The sequence below is a fragment of the Chlamydotis macqueenii genome, chromosome Z (genome assembly GCF_036417535.1).
Source record: "Chlamydotis macqueenii isolate bChlMac1 chromosome Z, bChlMac1.mat, whole genome shotgun sequence".
NCBI lineage: Eukaryota > Metazoa > Chordata > Aves > Otidiformes > Otididae > Chlamydotis > Chlamydotis macqueenii.
In genome coordinates this window covers 40,814,868-40,835,149 of record NC_141593.1, presented here as the reverse complement: position 1 = coordinate 40,835,149, position 20,282 = coordinate 40,814,868, and the positions used below count along the sequence as shown (strand labels likewise).

General features: G+C 37.0%; 1 protein-coding gene across 4 annotated transcripts in view; it reads left to right on the top strand.

Annotated features, from left to right (window-relative positions):
- Positions 1-15,452, top strand: part of LOC104483783 (TLE family member 1, transcriptional corepressor) — a 75,454-nt gene extending 60,002 nt beyond the window's left edge. For all 4 annotated transcript variants that reach the window (XM_086769992.1, XM_086769991.1, XM_086769988.1 and 1 more), the window contains exons 14-20: positions 774-850; positions 9,011-9,260; positions 11,022-11,269; positions 13,178-13,325; positions 13,684-13,834; positions 14,274-14,350; positions 14,509-15,452. In XM_086769992.1, coding sequence (XP_086626118.1) covers positions 774-850; positions 9,011-9,260; positions 11,022-11,269; positions 13,178-13,325; positions 13,684-13,834; positions 14,274-14,350; positions 14,509-14,616 — 1,059 coding nt within the window. In that variant the 3' untranslated portion in view covers positions 14,617-15,452. The remainder of the gene's footprint in view (positions 1-773; positions 851-9,010; positions 9,261-11,021; positions 11,270-13,177; positions 13,326-13,683; positions 13,835-14,273; positions 14,351-14,508) is intronic.
- Positions 15,453-20,282: the final 4,830 nt, after the last annotated feature.

Sequence of the window (20,282 nt, the reverse complement as noted above, 5' to 3'; positions counted from 1 at the left end):
TGACTTGTAAGAGATGCAGTATTGGACTTAAGCATGTCGTCTTCTCATTACTGTAGATAGGCTGCTTTTTTCAAACTGGTGAACAGACCTTTTATGTAAAAATGTGGAAATCCTAAATAGCATGTATGCTAAAGCAGTAGGAATTTTAACTCAGGTGTAGTGTTCAGAAGAAAAACTAAGTCCATTTGGTCCAGAATTTCTGTTTGGATTATTTGATGTACATATTTATTCAGGATATAAAAGTTCAGTATGTAAAGAGAACATAGTATATTTAAGCTTTAGACAGATTTGTCTGCACCCTGCGATGTAAATCCATAGGAGATCTCTCAGGTGATGTGCCCACACAGTGCAGTGTGGAGCCATGCAGAGATTCTAGCTGGAGCACGAAGCTGCTTTCCAGCACCTTGCTGTGCATGCATGGGTACGCACTGGCTGCCGCAGAGCTAAAGAGCACTGGCGTGGCTACCTGCCGATGCACCACAACCTAATTCCAGGGCTCGTTGTGCGCTAAGACAGGTGTAGCTGTGTTACGCTTAGTGGTGTGAATGCATGATATACGTTACTCGTTTTCTATTCGCATATGAATACTTATAGCAGAAGTATGCCTAGGAAAAATGTCTTGGTTTTCCGCTCTTATGAAGGGACATGTACTTACCTAATACTGTGGGTAAAAGCCACATTTTGGTTAAATGCATAATATTTTGGGGGTTAAGAAAAGGGGCTGGCTGAATGAGAAATTGCAAGTGTGAGATGAATTTGTTTTTCATTGTCAGGTTGGGTTTGATCCTCCTCCTCACATGAGAGTACCTGGAATCCCTCCAAATCTAGCAGGGATTCCTGGGGGAAAACCGTAAGTAACTTTTAAGATTTTGGTAACATTTGCAATATCTAGAGATAATAAAGTTACCTTGTGTCAGTGAACAAGAATTCCAAAAGATGTAGTGTCTGATTGTTCCCAAGAGATTGTTTTAGAGATGCAGCATATAAATTCTCAAATGGTAGTTGTCATATCCTAAAAGAGGTGTACATATTTCTGAGGAAAAGCTGTTGAAAGTATACTTTAAATTTTTTTATTTCCTCTGTCCTGGGGGAAGTTAAGGGAACTACAGACTGGTATGCAGTGATAAAATGTGTAAGATAAAAACATATTGAAACTAAACTTCATGCTCTACTGAGCATAAATGTGTAGTGCAAATTCGCAGACTTCTTGTCTGGCACCTGTTTTATCAGGCAATGAGAGACTGTGACTGTTGATCACAGTGGATATCTGAAGCAGTTACTTTAGCAACTGATGCACACCTTGTGTAATGGAGCAAGCTCTTTAAAATGTTTGGGTAAGTTTGCAGCTGAAGAACAAGATGATGATGAAGCAGTTTCGCAGCAGGTAGTGGATAGATGTAGGATGACTTTCACAACAGGTTCTTTTTATTTAAAAGTTGTAATTATTGATGAAAAAGGTGCTTAAATAAAATACTTCTGTGATGCTGTGGTTTATTGATGTTACAATAAAATAAATTCACCAAAACAGCTTACGTAGAATTTTTCAGTAATTTGGCTTTGGTGTAGACTGTTGAGACTGAGCTCATCTATGTGCAGTAGAGTCACGAGCTCTTGAAAAATGTGATTATTTTTTAAGTATTTCTGGACAACTAGTCTGTGCAGGTACAAACAGAGCATAGGCTGCAAATTTGACTAACCTGTTTTCCTAGAGACAGTGGGGCAGAGAGAATAATAACAGGTTTTTCGACACTCTGTTAGAACCTGTTCTTTGTCCCTTCGTGCTTGCCATTCAGTCCTGTCTTTTCTTTCAACACAAGGTTGCATTTAGAGTAGTTTCTCTCTATTTAGGTACTCACATAGTTTTAAACTCACTTAACACTTTGCACTTCCTAAGATGGATGTTCCTGTTACATATTGTCATCTCTACCAATCTGTCATGGTTATTTTTTCCTTTTGCAGCTTCAGGAAAAATTCAGAAACTGTTTGTGTTAGGATACTTAAACTTAAGTTTTAAGATACACGGTGGTTAAAGTTACATACTTCTGTATGTCTTCATTCTGAAATCCTGTTAGTTGTTAGTGATACATTGTAATGTTAGTAATGCAAACATCCTTAATAGTACATCAGATTACACACAAAAATCTGTAATTTCTTATACTCTTTTTCCATAACAGTAGGAAAGCAGCAGACTTAGATTAGGAAAGCCATCCTGAATGTGTTTTCATTGTTATCCAGCATGCATCTGAAAACAGACTTAGTTATCTGTTGGCAGTGTGAGGAACCTGTTAAATATTGGATTTACTTAAAGAAAAGTTGGTCGTATGTTGACAAGTTTACTGACGTGAGGACAGGGTGAGTTGGTGTTATGTATCAGATGGCAGTGTATTTAAATTTAGTACAGTATGGAGCAGGCTTTGTTCTCAAAACATTCTTTTATTAAGGGTCAGACTCCTTGCTGACTTCAGTAGAATTTGGCATACTTATGTAAAATATTTTTGGAGATGCATAATACAGTGGCTGTAAGTTTTTACTTTTAAACAAGTGTATTCATAAGCTTTCAATGACATACTCTATTACTAATGCCTGGCAATATTTTATATTATAAGCTATGAAAACCTATTTTTGTTCAGTCAGAAATTTTCTGTGGTTGAGTTCTAGTCGCACTATTCAAGGCACAAAAGCAGTGCTTATAGGCTGCTGTATTTTTTATCCTGTTATTTCATAGCTAAGTTACAGTCTGCATGGTTTTTTCTTTTTAAAAAATCTTCCTATTTAGTGTCTTCAGCACTTTATTCACACTGCTTTGTAGATCACCTACCTTAATATCTACTTAATATCTTACTCTCCACTTGATTTGGTGTGTATTTTTGATGGTCGTGTTACTTGGACTGCATCAGTCATTTCCTCTAAAGTGACTTATTTGCTTATCTTTATTTTAAATGAGGCAAACCTAAAAATCCATAATCTGATCTGTTATCTTTCTATTGACAGCTGTAGAAAGATCTCTTGGTTTAGTCTTGATTGGCTACAGCTAGCTAGATGCCATCTGCTTCCTGCAACATCTTTGAGTATCTCTTACCTTCATTAGGCAAGTCTCCTGTATTTTCTGTACAAAGTACATGGGTTATATAATCATGCAAACTAGTGGAGTACTCCTGGTCCATTTTAAAAATCTGCCTTTTCCTAAGGTGCAATTAAGGTGCCATGTTGAATTTGTTTTATGAGATGTGGAGTTTTAGCCTGAGTCTTGTAAGTGTTACAGAGTATTTTCACATTGAACTATGTGTGTGCTTACGGCTGCACATTTTTGTCAATGATTATGCCAGGACTGTTTTTTTCAGCTGCTTCCAAGACAAAATTAAGCTCCTTTCTTTCCAAGTGAATGACATTTCTGATAGTAACCAGGTTTTTTTACCCCTGAATATTCTGAGATCTGTCAATGACTAGCTTGTTAGAAAAACTAGTAGCCTCTCGTTATCTACTTTTATCAAGTGATTGTTGCTAGAAAGCTTATCTTTTGCTTGTGTGGTTTTGTAACTAGATTAAATGCAAGTCTTTACTACCATCTTTTTATGTTCCTGAATGTGAATCCTTCAGTTTTGCTCTTTGCAGAGTCTCACCTTGTTAGCAGTTGTACAGATGTACTTGGGAAATGGGGTAGCAATCTAGAAAGTCAAAGTGTCTTCAGCAATTTCTTAATTATACAAATGAGCTAGTCTTTGCATTTGGTGGCAGTTTGGGTTTTTTAAAAATATTTCTTATGAGGCTTTTCAGGGTTTTCATATTACTTTGATATTTTGATGTACGTACATGTGATCTCAGTTGTTTTCTCTCTTCAGGTGTTTGTAGGTCAGTAATTTTATGGACAAGGACTAGGTAGCTGTATGTGTGTATGAATGTGCATAAAGTAAGTTTTCATATTTTTGGTTTCAAAGTTGTTTCCCATCAGTAGATTATTCTTTTCTTAGCAGCTCTTCTGGTTTGTGGTTTTTAGTTTTTTTGGAAGTGTGTTTTTTTTTTTTTATCCCTTACAGATTGCCTTGAGCCATCACCTAATCAATGATTATCTTTGTCTTAGGGTAGGAGCAGGAAATGAGTACTAGTTTTGGACATGGACATATGGCGTCTGAGTCTTGCACTCTGTTGTCTTGATACGTATAACCTTGCCCTGGACTATAAGTTCTTGGTGCATTGCTGTAATAATGTTTTTTGCTTTGCATAGACTTTCCAGCAAGGTACTTAGGTTTTAGTCTTCGATAGCTGCTAAATTAATGTTCTTGTGAATTTCTCCTTGATGTGAACCACACCTTCTAATAGTTGGATTGTGCATTGACCACATATTTTCAAGCTCAGTGGTACGATTTATGTCCACAGTATTGCTTCCCTGGTGTCTAAAATTGTGACTTAATGCTAGCGTTGAGGACAAATGTGTTTCTCAGTACTTTTTTCAAATGTAGTTTTAATTGAAGCACAAGGTGTTAGACACCAGAAAGAGCTGAAAATAGACATTTCTCATTTTAGTAGGAAAGGGAAATTTCATGTGGTAAATGTTAACTTTTTCAGCTTCTAATTATAAGCTGACTTGTTCTGGAGTTGCTCAAGGCCAAAATGAAAAAGATTTCAGTTCACACTTGTTCAGTTAGTGTACAAGGAGGAATATTTTAAAAGAAGGGTAATTTTACTATATTCTAGAATAACAGGTTGGTTATTCTTATACCTCTGGATGGAATTATTTGATGACATGTATGAAGTTAAAAGGATTTGTTATTTCTATACAAATACCTTTATCCTTATTTCCTGGATTTTTGTCCTATATAATGAAACACTATACTCAGATGTTCACTGTTTGTTGTGATAAAGAAAACAAAGTACAAAGAAGTACAAAGAAGAGCTGAAAGTAAAATGCACTCCTCAGTAGAAGAAACTGTCTGCTTTTGTGTTTGCATTTGGGGTATTTTTATGGTTGTTAAGGAATTCTTTTTGAATTGGAGGAATGAAGTGGAAGCTTTTTTTTAAGGCGTAGTACTTTAAATAGGCAGGAATTGCTTGAATTATATCAATCTAATACTTAGAGTAGCTGGGAGTTAGGTAGTTTAGTTGATTTGCCCTGTTCTTGAACAGTGAATTAATGTGGAAGCCTGTGCTGTTAAATATTTCCTTGAAGAGGACAAAACTGCTCTAAACTCTCCTCAGCATGTCAGATGATACTTACATATTATATACTTATTTGGAAATTAAAGGGCCATAATTACCAGATTTAAGGTGAGATACTGGATTGTATTAGTATCACCTACTATGTTGTAATGTATGGGAACTCCGCAGGTTCTCAGTGCTTCTTTGACACAGATGAGAAGTCTTTGGATGCAATAGATCAGAAGAATATTTCTGTTATTCAGAAAGAGTATAATACTTAGTGACAGTATACGATTTCTCAGAACTCTTTCCTAAGTAAAAGGCATGCAATTTTGTCTTGTAACTGTTCTTTTCATAATACACAATTATTAATTACAAGTATACTTAGATATTAATTAATATATAATATACTTAACTTGTTTTATGTTAAATTGTAATTGTATTGTATAAGAACTTTTTCTTTGTTCTCTGTGGTTGTTAGCCCAATATGAGGAAGAGCTATGTTAATGCTAGCAGTCATTTGACCAAAGACAGATAATCATAGAACCCAGTCATTTCATAGAGGCAGAATGCTGAGAGTGAGACAGAAATGCGTAATCATCATGAAGCTGAACAGCAGTTTCTGGTGTACACTGTCAGTTCTAAAAGATCATAGCAAAAGGACAGAAATGCACAGTACAGTTTTGCAGTGTCATGGAATTCAGATATCAGTAGCCATTTGTTGAGGAGAAAAATGGGTGGGCAAGTGGTGCTTGTCAAGAAATACCTTGAGCTTTAGAGTACTCAAGAATTTCCCAAATTTTATTAAATATTTACTCTTTTAAGATTGGACAACCAAAATGCTTGTTGGGTTTGCAAATTCAGGCCTGCAAATATATCTAATGCATTAAAAATTGAGTCATTTCTTTATTGTAGGTAAGTACACCTACAGCTTTGTAGGTGTAGCACTGAAATTACAGTCCTCCTCAGAAGCAGCAGAGTAGGCCCTCTTTCATGGTGACCTGAAGGAGAGAGAGCCAAGGACAACAGCGATTGAGCTGCAAATAGTCATTTGCACTGCTGACTCCAGTATTGTATTCTTCTGGAGACAGAAGCTTTCCTTGTCTAGGGAATGTCAGTCTTACAAATGATGCAAGTTTTTTTAGAAGTAAAAGGTATGTGTAATGGAAAGTTATACCATAATACCTAGTAGATACAAGTTACTAGACCACATAAGTAAGCTGATGGTGGTGAGGATAGCATGACATCTTCAAGCAAAGAGGAACGTTTATTGTTTTGTGTGCTTGTCTTGGCAAGGGCAGAGGGATTTGGCAATGTGTGGCCATTTCTTTACACAGTGAATTGCTGATAACTTGCACTGTAGAAAAAGCTGTCTTGCTTTGTAAGAAACTACTACTGGTCTGTTTGTTAGGCCCTCAAACTCAGTCATCCCAAGTCCTGACCAGCTAGTCTTGGAAGCAAATGCTTGCTCATGATGACAAAGAAGAGTGACTACTCTTACAATCTGTATAACCACACTTTAAACATGAGCATATTGGTAAAATTCTAGATGGTTAAAAGTACACTGAGTAAGGCTCTGGCATTTCAGAGCAGAAGAGTCATCATGATTCTACAGTATGCATGAATTGCTTGAAAGATGTTCCTATTGTCTTCCTCCCACCCTGTCTCAGCAAGAACTGAGAAGCGATGTGTATGCACAGAAGCATTTCAAAACACCAGTTATTTAGGTATTTTTAATTGAACAGAACATTTACACTGTAAGCTTCCCTTAAAAAAAAAAACTATGTACAAATGGTTTATTATCTTAAACATGCTGGAAAAAGGTGCTTAGTACTTGCTTAGTTGTTATTCTTCGTCTATGATAAGAGCAAGGACAGGCTGAGACTTCAAAGTTGTGCAGTTCTGTGCACTCTTATTGCTAATAAATATTCTGCAACTGACTTTGATCTGGAGCCCAGGATGGGGGCCAAGCTTTGCAGCCTCTTAAGTGCTATGACTCTTTAGTTGGATTCTACCAGAACCGGAAGCAGTTGTTCAGCCTTGAGCAGTTTTGTTGCTGCTCCTCTTCTGCTTGCTCTCCCATCCTGTATCTCATCTGTTTAGCAAATAACTACTTTGGAGTGAACTTTGCATTTCCTTTCTTATCCTGCATTTCCCATTCCTGCCATTTCCATGACAAAAGAAATTTGTCATCTTTTGCACTTGCTCATCCTCCATTTCTGTATATTCTCTAAGTAGGCTTTCAACTCACATGTCTCATCATGAAACATGACTGAGGTACAGGAATTGCATGTGAATGCACTATTAATTTCTTCTTTGTTTCATAGCAATTACTGCTAAGCAGTGTTTACCTTCTCTTCTGAGAAAACTGATATTGCATGGGGTGATTGTTTCCACTGTTACCTTCTGTATGAAAGAAGTGTAGAGTTCTTTCACATCCCTGCTTCTCACTCTTTTTTAAAGGAGTATCTTCTGCTTCGTTCCTAGGCATATTCAGTTGCTTTGTGATGTCTCCAGATCCAGGCATTGTGCTTGTTATGTCCTTTCAAACTGTGCAATACTTGGAAACATGCAATAAAATACTTAGAAAATACTAGTTCAGAACTCAGAACAGAAGATTAAATTGAATTATCTATTGTTGGGTCCTTGGAAGAGGTATGGAATACTAATACTTGAGCTGCAGTGAGTTGAGGATTTCTGAGGAAGCAGATACATTTGGAAAAGAAAGAGCAATTCTGAACACAATACTGTATTAGAAAAAGAAATGTATCATTAGGGAGAGGGTAGCTCATTAGTGAAAAAAAAAAGGATACTTGTATTTCACCATTTTTCATCCACTTTGGCCTCTTGAAAAATGCTGTTAATGTAACAGCAGCATCAAGAAACAGATTTAAGCACCTAAGAGGTGCTTAAAACAGAAAAAGCAGAAAAGGAGCTCACTAGTATAACAAAAAGCAGCCTTTTGCAGAAGTATTTTAATTATTATTTAAAACAAACACAAGAAAGAAAACCTCCTCCACCTGAAACCTTTATTAGCTGCTATTTGTGCTGTGGTCCTTCCGTAGAGCTAACTTTAAACCTTACGGTGAACATGAAGACATTGTGTGTACTTTCCCCAAGGAGGAGTGTTTTTATTCAGTGCTAGGAGTCACTTCCTCAACCCTCAGTTTCCATATACTTGAAATCGTGCACTGAATACAAATAAAAGTTGTTACAGAAGTGCCGAAACTACCTGGGAAACTGAGCTTTCCAGCTTTTCCAAGATACTTACTCAAGAAAACATAATTATGAGAAGATAGTATCAGCTTTCTGATGAAAGATGTGTGTGCAACCACTCTGCAGGTTTCTATTTTCTGTTTAAAGCACTAGTTACCAGCTGGAAAGAGGCATGTGAGCACAGCTGGTGCTGATGTTAAAGATGAGGTGCAGAAACAGAGCAAAAGTTGCACTTTGGCTAGTGCTGCTGCAAGGCAACAGGTGAAAGCCTCATAGAAGTCTGAGAGCGGTGCTTGGTGAGGGATTGCTGCTGCGGAACTTGTGGTGCTGAAACTTGGAGCTACTGGCTAGAAACCAGGGCAGAAAGATCTTTTGATTATTTGAGTGGCTGAGGCATAACAGCCATGACCTTGGTCCGTAGAGTTAAGGGTAGTATTTAACATGCTTCCTCACTGTGTGAAAAACTTCAGCTGAGGCAAGCTGAAAATATCTATTGTGAATCCTTGTCTCCCTCTGAGGCTTCACGTGCCTTTATTACTTGGCACTATAGCTCTGATTTTCATGAGAAAAAGATTGGCAAAGATATAAAATTTAAAAATACTGTGTTTTTCTTGCATTGTAGCACTGTAACTAGCTAATTTTTTTTTCTTTTCCCCGAAAGAGCCTACTCCTTTCACGTTACTGCAGATGGCCAGATGCAGCCGGTTCCTTTCCCTCCTGATGCCCTCATTGGTCCAGGAATCCCTCGCCATGCTCGTCAGATCAACACTCTGAACCATGGGGAAGTTGTGTGTGCAGTTACCATCAGCAACCCCACCAGACATGTGTACACGGGTGGGAAGGGGTGCGTCAAAGTCTGGGACATCAGCCAGCCTGGCAACAAGAGCCCGGTTTCTCAGCTGGACTGCTTGGTAAGTGAGCTGGAACTTGTGCACAAGGGTAGCTTCTCCTTGGAGACTCAATAAGGAAATTGCTTTCCTTGTCTGGATTTTGTTCATATTACAAGAAAATAACAGGCAGTTCTGTTTCCTGCTTTATGTATTTAGCTGTCTTTTTTTAAACAGTAAGCAGGTGGAGTTACAAACAAGAGTGCTGGTTTCTTTAGGGATAAATACCATCACTAAGGGTCAAATAACAGATTAGATAAGATTTCTGAGTAGAGAGTACACCTCATTTTTTTTTCAAATTTTTTTTTTTCCTTCTCGTCATGCTGATTATTTTTGTGCATGAATTTAAAAGGGATATAGCGTGACTTAGGCAGGGCTGCATAGGGCCTTCCTAGATGTTTCAGTCACACCAGGAGTGCAACCTCTTTTTTTTTGTAAGAGGATAGCATCCACATAATGAAATAATGTGACAAGGTATCAAGGTCATTTAAAGTCCTGCTATGCTTTTGTTGGCGATCCATGAGTTACAGATTTTGGTTGTTTGTTTTCACATCTGCAGGATACAAAAGAGACTGAATGTAGTAGTATAGGTAGCTGAGAAGCTAACTCAAAAACATTAACGGCTCAGTGAAAGATGCTTCTCATATTAGAAGCAGCGTAGACGTTTGTGAAATGTTAACAGAGAAGACTTAATGTTCTAAAGCACAGTGATACATATTCTGAATGGAAATAATTCTAGCTTCAACGTTGATCTAATTAAATGTGGTGGGTTTGTTGGTTTGGTTTTTTTTAGCCTTCTCCCCGTTATTTACTGCTACCTTTATGTTAGTTATCTTGTAGTAAAAGTATGGTATGTATTCTGTTCTGTGGCAGATACTGTGTCTGGCTACACAGTCTTAGCTGCCTACATTTTAGTTACGGAGCAGTAATGGCTGACAGTGACTAAGGCAACATTGCCACTGCACTACTTACTCCTCCTTTATTGTGAATAAAAACAAAAGAAGTAGTAGTAGGAATGCTGTTGACTACTTCTTGCAGTGGTTTTTTTTGGGTGTTTTGAGTTACAGTTCTTATCTCTCCATTTCCTAAAGAACTGTTACAGTGCTAATTTGGCAGCTGTTATGGAGAAACGGACATCCAATACACTTAAGGAGTCAAGTTTGTAATAAGTGAAGGTTGAAATGTTTTACGTCTCTAAATCCCTTATAGTACCTCTCAATCAGCAGTAGTATTACACATGGGAAACTAATAGCGTAAGCATGATAAGAATAACATGGAACAACAAAGGACCAGCATAAATCCAGGACTAGTATGGGAATAACTTTTAACTTGAAAATGTTGAATGCAAAACAGTACTTGAAAGAAAACTCCAAAACCTGAAAGGCATGAGACTTGAACTGCATTTTCGTGTGGGGTTGCCTAAATGCCACGAGAAAGGTCATTTACTTACATATTTCTATTATTGGTGACCTTAGCTGATGGAGTGCACTTGCAGAAATGCAAGCTTACTTTGGCTCTGGTTTTGTGTAATGAGATGGAAGACTTGCCATTTGTCAGGTGTAAAACAGAGTAGACTGTGGCAGTAGGAGTCTACAGTTTAATTTCTGCAGCTGCATTCCCTTCTGTAGGTGTCTGAAACCTTTTAGGATCTACTGGTTCCTTTTCAATACGTTGGTAATGATAAAAATAGCCTACTGTTTAAAACGTTGATGCAGTCAGAATCATATTAGTGGTCATTATTGGCAGGCATGTATTAACATAACTGAGGTGATTTATGTTGTACAGAACAGAGATAACTACATCCGCTCTTGTAAATTGCTGCCTGATGGATGCACTCTAATAGTTGGCGGGGAAGCCAGCACATTATCCATATGGGACCTGGCAGCACCAACTCCTCGTATAAAAGCAGAGCTGACATCCTCAGCCCCTGCCTGCTACGCTCTGGCTATCAGCCCTGATTCCAAGGTGTGCTTTTCCTGCTGCAGTGATGGGAACATCGCAGTGTGGGATCTCCACAATCAGACATTGGTCAGGTGAGTCATTACCTGTTTACAGAAAACTTTAATAGAAGTTACTCTTTGGACAGCTACATAAATATTTATCTCCCTGCATAGTGGTTCATGACAGCAAAGTAAATAGTAGTTCTTATCCAAATAATGCAGTTTGCACTCAAGTTGGACAGAAACTAGTTTTGGTAGCTTCAGCCTAGTCTTGGAAGATGCACTTTCAAGGGTTGGTCCCTTGAAATGCCAATGCCTGAAGGGTTGGTCCATAACCTACTGAAGTCAGTGTAAAAGTTCCTGTTGGTTTCAGTTAGTTGAGATTTGTCTGCAGGTTTCGACAAGCAGCATTTCTGCTCATTTGTGATTGATGTCTTTTAGGAAACTCTTTGAGATTTGTTCTTTTCCTTTGTCTTAAGCCTTGTTAAGTAATAAAGAGAATTTTCAGTTCTTATTTGGTGATGATAAGTAATAAAGTTAATCTTAGAAAGTGTTTGAAGGTGTGGATCCCCCCAGTTCTTTAGGAACTGAGGTTTGGTCATTCATGAGAGAAAGGTATTTGAGTATTTGGAGGGAATTTGATCTCTAAAACTTTTAGAATGGATTGCAAAGAGTATGATAAATGGATTGCCATGTGAATTTCTTTTGAAATCTTTTGGCAGGTCAATATTCAGCATCTGTGCTGTGACAGAGAAAGAAAGATAGGCCCATGTGTGAAATGGCTCTTAGCAACTAGCTGTGTGGTTTACTAAAAGATAATTTTTGGTTTATGCTTACCAGAGTAGTGGTGGCTTACAATATGAGAATAGGGAGCCTAAACAGGAAAAGGCTATGATGTTTTAAAAGTTCTGAACACACACTGAAGAATCTGCTTAGTCTGCTCTGTTTTAATTAAATTTCCTGTATGTCAATAATTAGCCTATGCACACATATGTGCAGAGAGTCATATTAATGTGCCTGTAAATTTTACTTTCTGTTGAACTTTCAGGTCAACAAAGAAGATTTTAGAAGATTCAGTTTGACTTATGCATGCTTAGTCTCTGTCAGGGTGCACTCTCCATCTATGACTGTATTGTCTTTTGAATGTTTGCTGTAGGTGTTCCCACCATTTGCTGGCTGATGCTGCTAATTGATAACACGTGGAATTTTGAGACCAGAGCTACAAAACAAAATGTGCCGCGTGACCTTTCTGTGACAGCTCTTAGTGATTCATACCCTTCATTCTCAAGCTAGTTTTCTTTTCCCTACCCGCCCTTTCCCCCTACTCGCCCTTTCACATTGAGGCACAGGACTTTCCTAAAACTAATTGCTGATGAAAAATGCAGGAGCCTCAGAAGGCTTTTGCCAGAGGAATAAGGAAAACTTGAGATGATCTTCTGGTTGCTGAAAGCCGAGAATTAATAATGAGATTTTAAAACAAACTGCGACATTTAGGTTTTTATCATCTCCTGCCATAGATAATGCAACTTTGCTGACTCAGCAATGTTTGTGTTTAACTATCTGGATCCCTTCCTATTAATATCTCTGCTTATTATTTATCATCTTGACCTGCAGCCAAATAAAAATACAGAAGCTGTTTTCTGAAACTGGAGGAGCTTTGTTCTGTCAGCACCTGTTTTAATCTGAGTTGTCCTTAGTACTTTTAATTATAGTTACTGTACTTTACTGTTCTTGCAAGCTTTTTTTCTGCTTTTCAAAGCCTGATAGGGAATATTAGAATTGGTTCAGCTAACCATGATGCAATTAATTTCTCTGGCACCTGGAAAATGTTTTTGTAATACTGTTGTATTTCATTCTCAGTAAGAGGGAGGGGCTGATTTTTGCCCATCAGCAAACACAGAAGAGATGACACACACATACAGAGTCCAAAACTAACACCACAGCAGTGTTTACCTTGAGCTCTGGCAGGAAATCGTTATTCAATCTGGTTTGTTTTATCAGGCAATTCCAGGGCCACACAGATGGAGCCAGCTGTATTGACATTTCTAATGATGGTACCAAGCTCTGGACAGGAGGTTTGGATAACACTGTCAGATCCTGGGACTTGAGAGAGGGGAGACAGCTACAACAGCACGACTTCACATCACAGGTAACTGGATTTTCTTACAGCTTAGTGGGGTGCAGTGGGAGGGGAACATTTAGGATGAAAGCTGAGATTGAGCGCAGTGCAGATGGCAGATTGTTCCCTCTTTTCCTTTTGGCTGCTCACAGTATTTGGGAGCTTCCATGTGTTTAGCTTCCAGAACAAAATGATAGCCTGACGCTACTCTCTCTTTCTATTTTTCTAAGTTAATAGTTAAGAACAGGGGTTATTTAGTCACCTGAATTTTGAATAGCAATCTTGTTGTTGAACTATGCAAATTTTATTTGGCCCTTCTCTCCCTCTCCCAATTAATTTAACCACTGTAGAAAAAAAATTAAAAGTGTAAATATGGTTTAATTTTCAGATATTTTCCCTTGGTTATTGTCCTACTGGTGAATGGCTAGCTGTGGGAATGGAGAGCAGCAACGTAGAAGTGCTACATGTAAATAAACCAGACAAATATCAGCTGCACCTCCATGAGAGTTGTGTATTGTCACTCAAGTTTGCTTACTGTGGTAAGTTACCCTGAACACTGAACTGAGGTCAGGGCTCCAATTCATGCTTTGCTGATTAGTTATTACATAGTCATAGCTCATATGATCATCAAAACTTACTTAGTATCTCAGTTTCTTAAGTTATGAATAAATATCTCTGCTTTATGAATTTGAACTTACCTACAACCAGCCATCCGTTTGTCTAAAGGCTGCTGTGAAGCTTGATTTGTGTGTTAAAAGCTATTTCTACTTACAGAGTCCTACACACTTTCCTAGTGTGTTACACACTGTAAAAACATGAGTATCCACATTGGTTATAAGCAAAAGTACTATATTGACTAGTGGTGAGAGCTTTATAATGTTAATTAGTTAACAGATTTCATAGATGTGAATTGAAAACCCAAAATCTGTCAGATGTCTGTTTCATATATTTTCATAGTCATTCTGTTTTATGTTCTAGGTAAATGGTTTGTGAGTACTGGGAAAGATAACCTTCTTAATGCATGGAGGACTCCTTATGGAGCCAGTATCTTCCAGGTGAGGATGATGATGCTTTTAATGAAAAAAATAGAACATCCAGAGTCCCAAGAGTGGACTCCAATATCTTCACCTATGTGATGTACCCAAAATGGGATGTTGAGATGAGGATAACAGACTTTTAAAAATTATTTATTATATTTCTATTTTTCTTCTAGTCCAAAGAATCTTCGTCAGTGCTTAGCTGTGACATCTCTGTGGATGATAAGTACATAGTCACGGGCTCTGGAGACAAAAAGGCTACAGTCTATGAAGTTATCTACTGAAAAATATGATGGGGATATAACTTTTAGAAGTTGAACTGGGCCAAAATCGTTCTTAATTGTAGAAGTAGAAAGCTTTTGCCTTTTAAAAAGGAACAAAAGTATTGAGATTCCAGACCTTGCCATGAAACTACTCCAATTTTTTCAAAATAGAAGGCAACATCCAGCAACTAAATATTGGCTACGTGGACCAAATGGAATACAGAGGCAAGATGGACAGATGTAGCCTAGGTTTTTGACGTAGTTTTCAAAAGCCGAGTCTACTGAAAAATGTTGGAGCCTTTTATTTTTTTCTTTCTTTGTGACCTCATGCAAATTGTTCTCATTGCCTGAATACGGGGGATAAATACCTTTCTGTTCCTTGCAGTTCAAGTTGCATTCTGTCCTGTGTAGAGCAGTGGTGTCTCAGATGAACTTGTTTCCTGGTTTTGCATCTTGTGATATGTTTTTGTATTTTTTGTTGAAGGTCAAACATTTGTATAAATTGTAAATATATTTAGTTTATTACAGTAAAGGCTTTAGTACCAACAACCAGTCTTCCCCCCCTACCCCTTTCCTGCCTGCCCTGCTTATTTAAAATTAAAAAACTTTTGGGGATATAAGTACCTTTTTAGAAGCAAAAGCAAACACTATGTATAGTTTGAAAATGGTGTCTTATTCTTTATAACTCTTCCTAGATTCCTTTATCATACTTCAAAGTTAGTTGTTTTGACATATTAGGGTATAAAGTCCAGTAGATACTGTCTTGTGCTACAGAAAACTTAAAAGGCAATTTTGTACTAATTTTAGTGTAAATATAAAAATTGAACATTTCATAAAGTTGTGCAGTTTATTTTAAATTTATTCTGATGTCCTATGTATATGTTCTTCGTCAGATACAGTAATATGTGCCTGATCAGAACTCATTTGGTCATTTCTGTAGAAGAGGAGGTGACTTCCCTCTCCTTTCTTCCCCAGCTGAACAGAATTCATGCAAGACTACATTTCACCTAAGTACATCAGAGCCTTTATTCATTGACTGAGTATGTCTATGATTAAACAAAGCTAGATAAGTTCTAGACATTTTATTTTGCAGAGAAGTGGTAGTTAATGATCATTTCCTTTTTAAGGTTGTGTCTATACTTAGATACTCAGGTAAATTTAATTAAATTACCAAAAGTGTGAGTTTTACAGGGGATCACTTAAACATTGTTAAATACTTGCAGGGCTGCAAGTGAAGTGAATTAACCTAAACTAAGCTAAACTCGCTTATTAATTTCTTGGGAGAATATTGACAAAATGATATTTTGATTTTTAACTAATCCACTTTACAAATTAACCTAAACTAAGTTAAACTCTCTTCTTAATTTCTTCTGAGAATATTGACAAAATATTTTAATTTTTAACTAATACACTGTACAAATTAATTAGAATTCATTTTCCTGAGTGTCCCATGTTACACAGGCCAATAGGCTGTATGTATTCATACTGAACAATCTTTGAGTCCCTTCCACTGTCCCGTCAGTGTGTGACATCTGTGAAGAGCCATGCTAAGCAGCCAGTTACCAAAGTTGTGCATCTTCAAATCAAGTTTTCTTGGTGTACTCAAGAGAAATGGATGAGGAGAGAATGTGTACATTTTATTCTAACTGTTTTTTTCAGATTAACGAGTTCTACCACTCTGTGCTAGACAAACCTAGCTATTGCACCAATGAGGGCCATACATTTCATATATTCTGTAATTTAATTTGACTTTCTATTGCTAATGGAGAGTACAGATGAACAGAAGGATATCTTTGAACAAATAATTCAGATTACACAAACTGGCAGACAGGTTAAGACTCATCTGTGAAGAGCTGCTTTCTCATTTTGCTAGCATTTGGCAATGGCCTATATCCCTGCTCTTTCAAAGACACAGAACTAGGGAGAAACAAGTTTGACTGACAGATGCATTGACTGGATAGGAAGTTTCTGATTTGGGGGCAAATTTTCTCTCAATTTCCAGTCTGAAGAGACATCAATTTCCTTTTCAATTTTTATGACCGTTCTACTGAAACCGTTTTATAGCATCTAGAATTGTAAGCCTTAATACAGTAACTTTGCATTAGGAATGTTAACCATTCAGGATAGTCTGGTTTTCTAGACATTTAAAATTATCCATATGTATCTATATCTTTGTTTATTTCTGTGTTGTGAATATCTATCTGTATAAAAATGACAGACCAGCTTAGGTGGTGGTGATGTTCCTTTCACATGTGGTGAGGCAGAAAGCAGAATCATCAGGCTTTTCAAAGACATAATTATGTTTGCTACATTGAAATACTGTGAAGTGCTATGCCATTTTAAAAAGGGAAAGTTTGAAGAAAAGAGTATGTTCTAGGTTACTTGGCATTTATGTTGACCCTGTTTTCATACTGAAGTTTTTCTGAATGTCTGACTGTGCCAGTGATGATTGACTTGTTTAGCAGCACTGGCAAATTTGCTGTAGTTAGGAACATTTGGAATTCTTCCAAACTACTGTCACCTTGGCTTTTACTTTATAGGTGTTCTTCTGCCTTTCTTAAAGTTCATATCAGGTGAACCAAGAATGGAAGTATTCTTACACATTCATGTAAGTTTAAAAAAAATATACACCTATATTTAATGAATCTTCTATAAGCTGGGACATGGTGGTTGTTACTGCCATTCCTGGCAATCAGAAGGTTCAAAATCATAGTGTTAGGAAAATAATGAAATACCTTGTCTTTTCTTGTTAGCTTCTAGAGTGCACAGTGAATCAGAACAGTTATGGAATTGGATGTTATTTATCCATGTGAATGAATTTAATCATATTTGTACCATATGTTTCTTGGTTATAATTAAGAAATTACTTCTTTTTTCCCCAATCAGATCTACTTTAAGCCTTGAGTCTGAAAACTTGGGGATGCATCATGCAATAGTTGTCTTGATCTTTTGTTTCAGATTTCACTTATCGTTTATGAAACTTTGAAATTAATTTGTCAAACACAAAGCCTGTTCCACCAGCAGATATAATTTTTAATGCAAAGAAACATTTGGTGAAATCTTGGCATGTTTGCATATGTTATTACCTACAAGATTTAAAACTTGTAGAGGTTAAAACCTTTGTAAGTTCTTTTAGCCCTGTGTAAAGTAGTGGATGGAAATAATTGCACATAGGATGAAGAAACAGACCAACCCTGACCAGCAGTGATAGTAAAGGCACTGGGAAAAGCACATGGGAAAATGAGGTACAACAGTAACAGTAGTGTAGGTAATTAATATTTTTTTGACAATTTAATTACAATCCTAAAAAATTCCTTTGATTAGCCCCTTTCTGGGACAGCCTGTGTTTGCTGGGTGGCCCTCAGTATTTGGAGATGTCTGAATGCCACTCTGGCAAACACTAGTGCCAGGCAGAAGCAGGGAGTCCTTAACAAATGACACATGGGGTGTCAGGGCCAACAATAACTGATGAGCAGGAGATTTGTGGTAGTGTCAATTCGATGGAACAAAATCTTTTGCCAGCTCTAATATGTATATTTTATATATGTGCACTCGGCATAACCCTTTATAAATCAGTTGTGCAGAAAATCATGATATTATTCCACACAATGCATTTGTCAGTGTGCCAGAGTACCTCTCTTTGATTATAGTTCCAAGCAAAGATAATTCCCCACATCAACTCACAAGCCGCTGGTCCTTGAGAGAGAATTTTGATCCTCATTAATTCTTTTAAACTCATTTGGCATTTCAAAAGCTTTTATTCCTTTAAAGGAAAGGAGCATCAAATGAAGTTCATAGACTGTTAAAATAATAGTGTTATTTTTAAAAATTAACATCAAAGTAGAATCTGTTGTCTAGTCATATGAGTACTTTTGTGTATAAATGATTTGCCATAATTTTTGTGTCGCATCTTTGCATTCCTGATGGAGGTAAACTTTTAAGAAGCATCTAAGTTACTTAAGAAACTTAAACCCAGATTGACAAATTGATTTTTTTGGTGGTGGTGGTGTTTTGTTTTTGTGGAAAGACTGCCCTAGTTATGGGTGTGTTGGATCATGTAATCTAGTTAGAGTAGTTCTTCATATTTTATATTATATTGGTGCAATTTTGAGTCAATGGGGAAGTTCCACCATTCTAGCATTTAAGAAAGGTGAATTTAAATGTCTTCAGGCTGAGGAAGTGTACTGAATTCAGATTTCGCACTAGTGATAAAGTATTTACTCCTTAAGCCACTTCACTGGAGAAGCTGGACTGGTTCCAACTGTGCTGTCTGTTTGGAGGATTTTTTTTTTTTTTATTTTTTTTTCCCCCCTTCCTACCACAAGTGCATAGAAAGAATGTGAGACTGTAGATCTATACAAGATTTGAGTTATGGTGTCCTGCCAGAGAGAGATCTTTTATTAAGGAATAAGAAAGATGAAGCATCTCAGAATAGGACCCGAGGAACATCAGAGTGAAGGAAGCAGTTCATGGCAGAGAATACACAGAGGAATGAGGGAGAATGGAAACATACACATATTATATACATTTTAGTGGTAGTCTAGCATATAATCTACAAAATTCACCTAGAATAAGATTCCAGTGTACAATTTCACCAACTTCTGTTTCTCCATAAAGTTGTTCAGGTGTTTCTGCGTAGTAATTCAAGAACATCTGAGTTGTATACTGCAACTGGAAGTGGGCCTTTCTTTAACATCCATAGGCAGTCATCTGATCCTAAGAGGAAAGAGAGTTATATCACAGTTCTCAGCATTTCCCATTATCTAATATTTTTGTAGCTCAAGATCAGCTTTCCAGCAATGGATAATCCCATTTTCAGCAACATGCTCCCAGATGTTCCATTGTAGTCCAAGGGAGTTATTTCAATGTGGTAGATTCTGCTAGTGAAACCAGACATGTACAAACTGGGTGCTTTAAAAATCTGCCCTGTGGGTCTAGCTTACTGACATTTCTGAGAAGTTTACTCAGAATTTGTGTTCAACTACATAAGAGAGCTCAAACACTCATTTAAACATTGTCTAAACCAGCAAAAACTGTGCTTTGAACACAGTTTAAGCACATGGGTGTGGGTAGGTTTTTTGCTTTTTTTGCATTGATTTATTTAATTTTTTTCTTCTTGCATAACTTAAAATTATAAATTGAATACAACAAGAAAACATGAAGTAAGAAAAAAAACCAATTATTTTCAGAGGGCAGAATTTTCTTAAAGATGCTATATCTCAAAACAAGTTAACCAATTGTTTCTCTGATATATTAATTCTTCAGAGAGCTAGATTTGTGTTTCCTTGGAGCTAAAGTGCCATTCTCAGAAAACTGAATACCAAAAAATTGGTGATATAAGGACCAATGCTAGTTACCATTTTTTAATCTATGAAGAGTTTTCATTTTTTGGCTCTGTGGTTGTTTTGGGTTTTTTTCTCCCATTACTTACTGCTAAGTCCCACAGTTCACTTCTAGAAGCCAAACAAGAGGCTATGCCCTTTCTGTCTCATGCATTCGTAAGAATTTTGTTGCTAACAAGTCTGTTAGTGATATGTAGACTGCAGGAAGATCTGATTGAATCTTTTAAAAGATAGCTGCATAGATAATATCAGCCGGTGTATGTTGTAATAATTTCCCTTACTAAAGCAACCACCCAGAGATAAGATAGTGTCATTGTTCCATATTCATACTTCTATTGTTTGGGG